The sequence below is a fragment of the Myotis brandtii genome, unplaced genomic scaffold, assembly GCF_000412655.1.
Source record: "Myotis brandtii unplaced genomic scaffold, ASM41265v1 scaffold604, whole genome shotgun sequence".
Taxonomy (NCBI): domain Eukaryota; kingdom Metazoa; phylum Chordata; class Mammalia; order Chiroptera; family Vespertilionidae; genus Myotis; species Myotis brandtii.
Window position 1 is genome coordinate 1,628,163 of NW_005370286.1, and position 1,517 is coordinate 1,629,679.

The window sequence follows — 1,517 nt, forward strand, 5'->3', positions numbered from 1 at the left end:
ACACCCTGCAGGTGCCACCTGCCTCGCCGTGAGGACTCGCACAGAGAGGAGGTCCCTGCCGAGCACGGGAGGCCCGAGCCCAGCAGGCGACAACAGCCGGGACCTGGCCTCCAGGACTGAGCAGCAGCAGCTCAGCAAACCAGGGTCCTGCTAGCAGGAGCTGCTGTGAGTGAGGGACATGTGGCGCTGGGGCTCGCCACCTCCGTCCGCCGGTGCTGCCTCCCCATCATCACCCCGCACGGCTCTCAGTGCTGCCAACTCAGTGCTCCCCACTCGACAGCAGCCCTGCCTCTGCCCCCTGGTCTCCTCTCACACACCCACTCACACGGCACCTGCCCCAGGGCCCATCCCCGCCCGGCACTTGTTCCTGCTGCCCCTGTGCGGGAGCCACAGGCAGCCGGGCGGGGCGGAGGCCACATCTCAGCAGGAAAAGGGAGTTCCTCAGGGCCTCCTCCTTCCACACGAGACCCAGCGTCTCCAGCCCCCTTTAAGGGTGGGTGCCTTCCCCGGCGTGCGGCACTTCGGGGAGAATGAGCTGGATTTCATCCTTATCCCTGGGGTGGGAGAATTCTGGCCCCGCTCTCTCCCGCCCACGTGTCACCCCTCTCGGAGCGGGCAGCCCGGGGCGCCGACGCCCGCGCTACCTGTCCATCTTCTCCAGGATCTCCGCGATGTTGGTCAGCGGCTTGCGCAGGTGGTGCCGCAGGTTGTGCTGCAGCAGCGGGAGACACAGGTTCCACTGGGTGGTGCACACCACGTGGATGGCCTGGGGGTCGCCCAGGCGGACGGCTCGCTGCAGCACGACGTCCAGTCTCTGTACGATATTCAGCTGGGTCTGCACAAAAGACAATGACCAGCGTGGGAGCTGGAAAGACGGGTACCAGTCACCTGCTTCGGGTGGCCCCTGGGTGGGCCCCTGGGAGGCCTGAGGGTCAGGGTGAGGTCTCTGCCACGTCCCAGCACCCTCAAATGTGGCGCCAACTCGGCTCCCACAGCGCCAGCGCGCGGGAAACCCGCACACGGCCGGGCACCCGCAGCTCCTGCGCAGGCTTTACCTCCACAGCCACTCGAATGTAGATTTTAATTTTACTTTCGAGTCTTAGAGCTTCTAATTCATACTCCAAGCACTCAATCTCGATCAGCTTCCCAGGGTCCTGCACAACGCAGATAGGGAGACTTGGCACGACGGCAATCACACGCAGCCATTAACTTCAACGACAATTTTAAATAACTCAATGCACTAGGTAGAAATTCAGCAAATAAAAATCAGAACACAAGAATATATTTAAAAATTTTTAAATGTTTTTAAAAGATACAAAGATTTAAGTGAGAAAGCTAAAAAAAATTTTACCACCTGAGCTGCACACAACGAAGACGGAGGGAAACGTGCCTCCTGGACTCCAAGCCTTTCCCTCCCCTTCCCTCCCCTTCCCTCCCTTTCCCTCCCCTTCCCTCCCCTCCCTTCCCCTTTCCTCCCCTCCCCTTCCCTCCCCTTCTCTTCTCTTCTCTTCCCTCCC

The 1,517-nt window shown here is 60.5% G+C and overlaps 1 protein-coding gene across 1 annotated transcript in view; it reads right to left on the minus strand.

Annotated features, from left to right (window-relative positions):
* The window catches only part of CFAP46 (cilia and flagella associated protein 46), a 61,554-nt gene that overhangs the window by 52,724 nt on the left and 7,313 nt on the right, over positions 1 to 1,517 (minus strand). The window contains exons 10-11 of the mRNA XM_014550606.1: positions 1,056 to 1,154; positions 645 to 835 (exon numbers count right to left, since the gene is read on the minus strand). Coding sequence (XP_014406092.1) covers positions 645 to 835; positions 1,056 to 1,154 — 290 coding nt within the window. The remainder of the gene's footprint in view (positions 1 to 644; positions 836 to 1,055; positions 1,155 to 1,517) is intronic.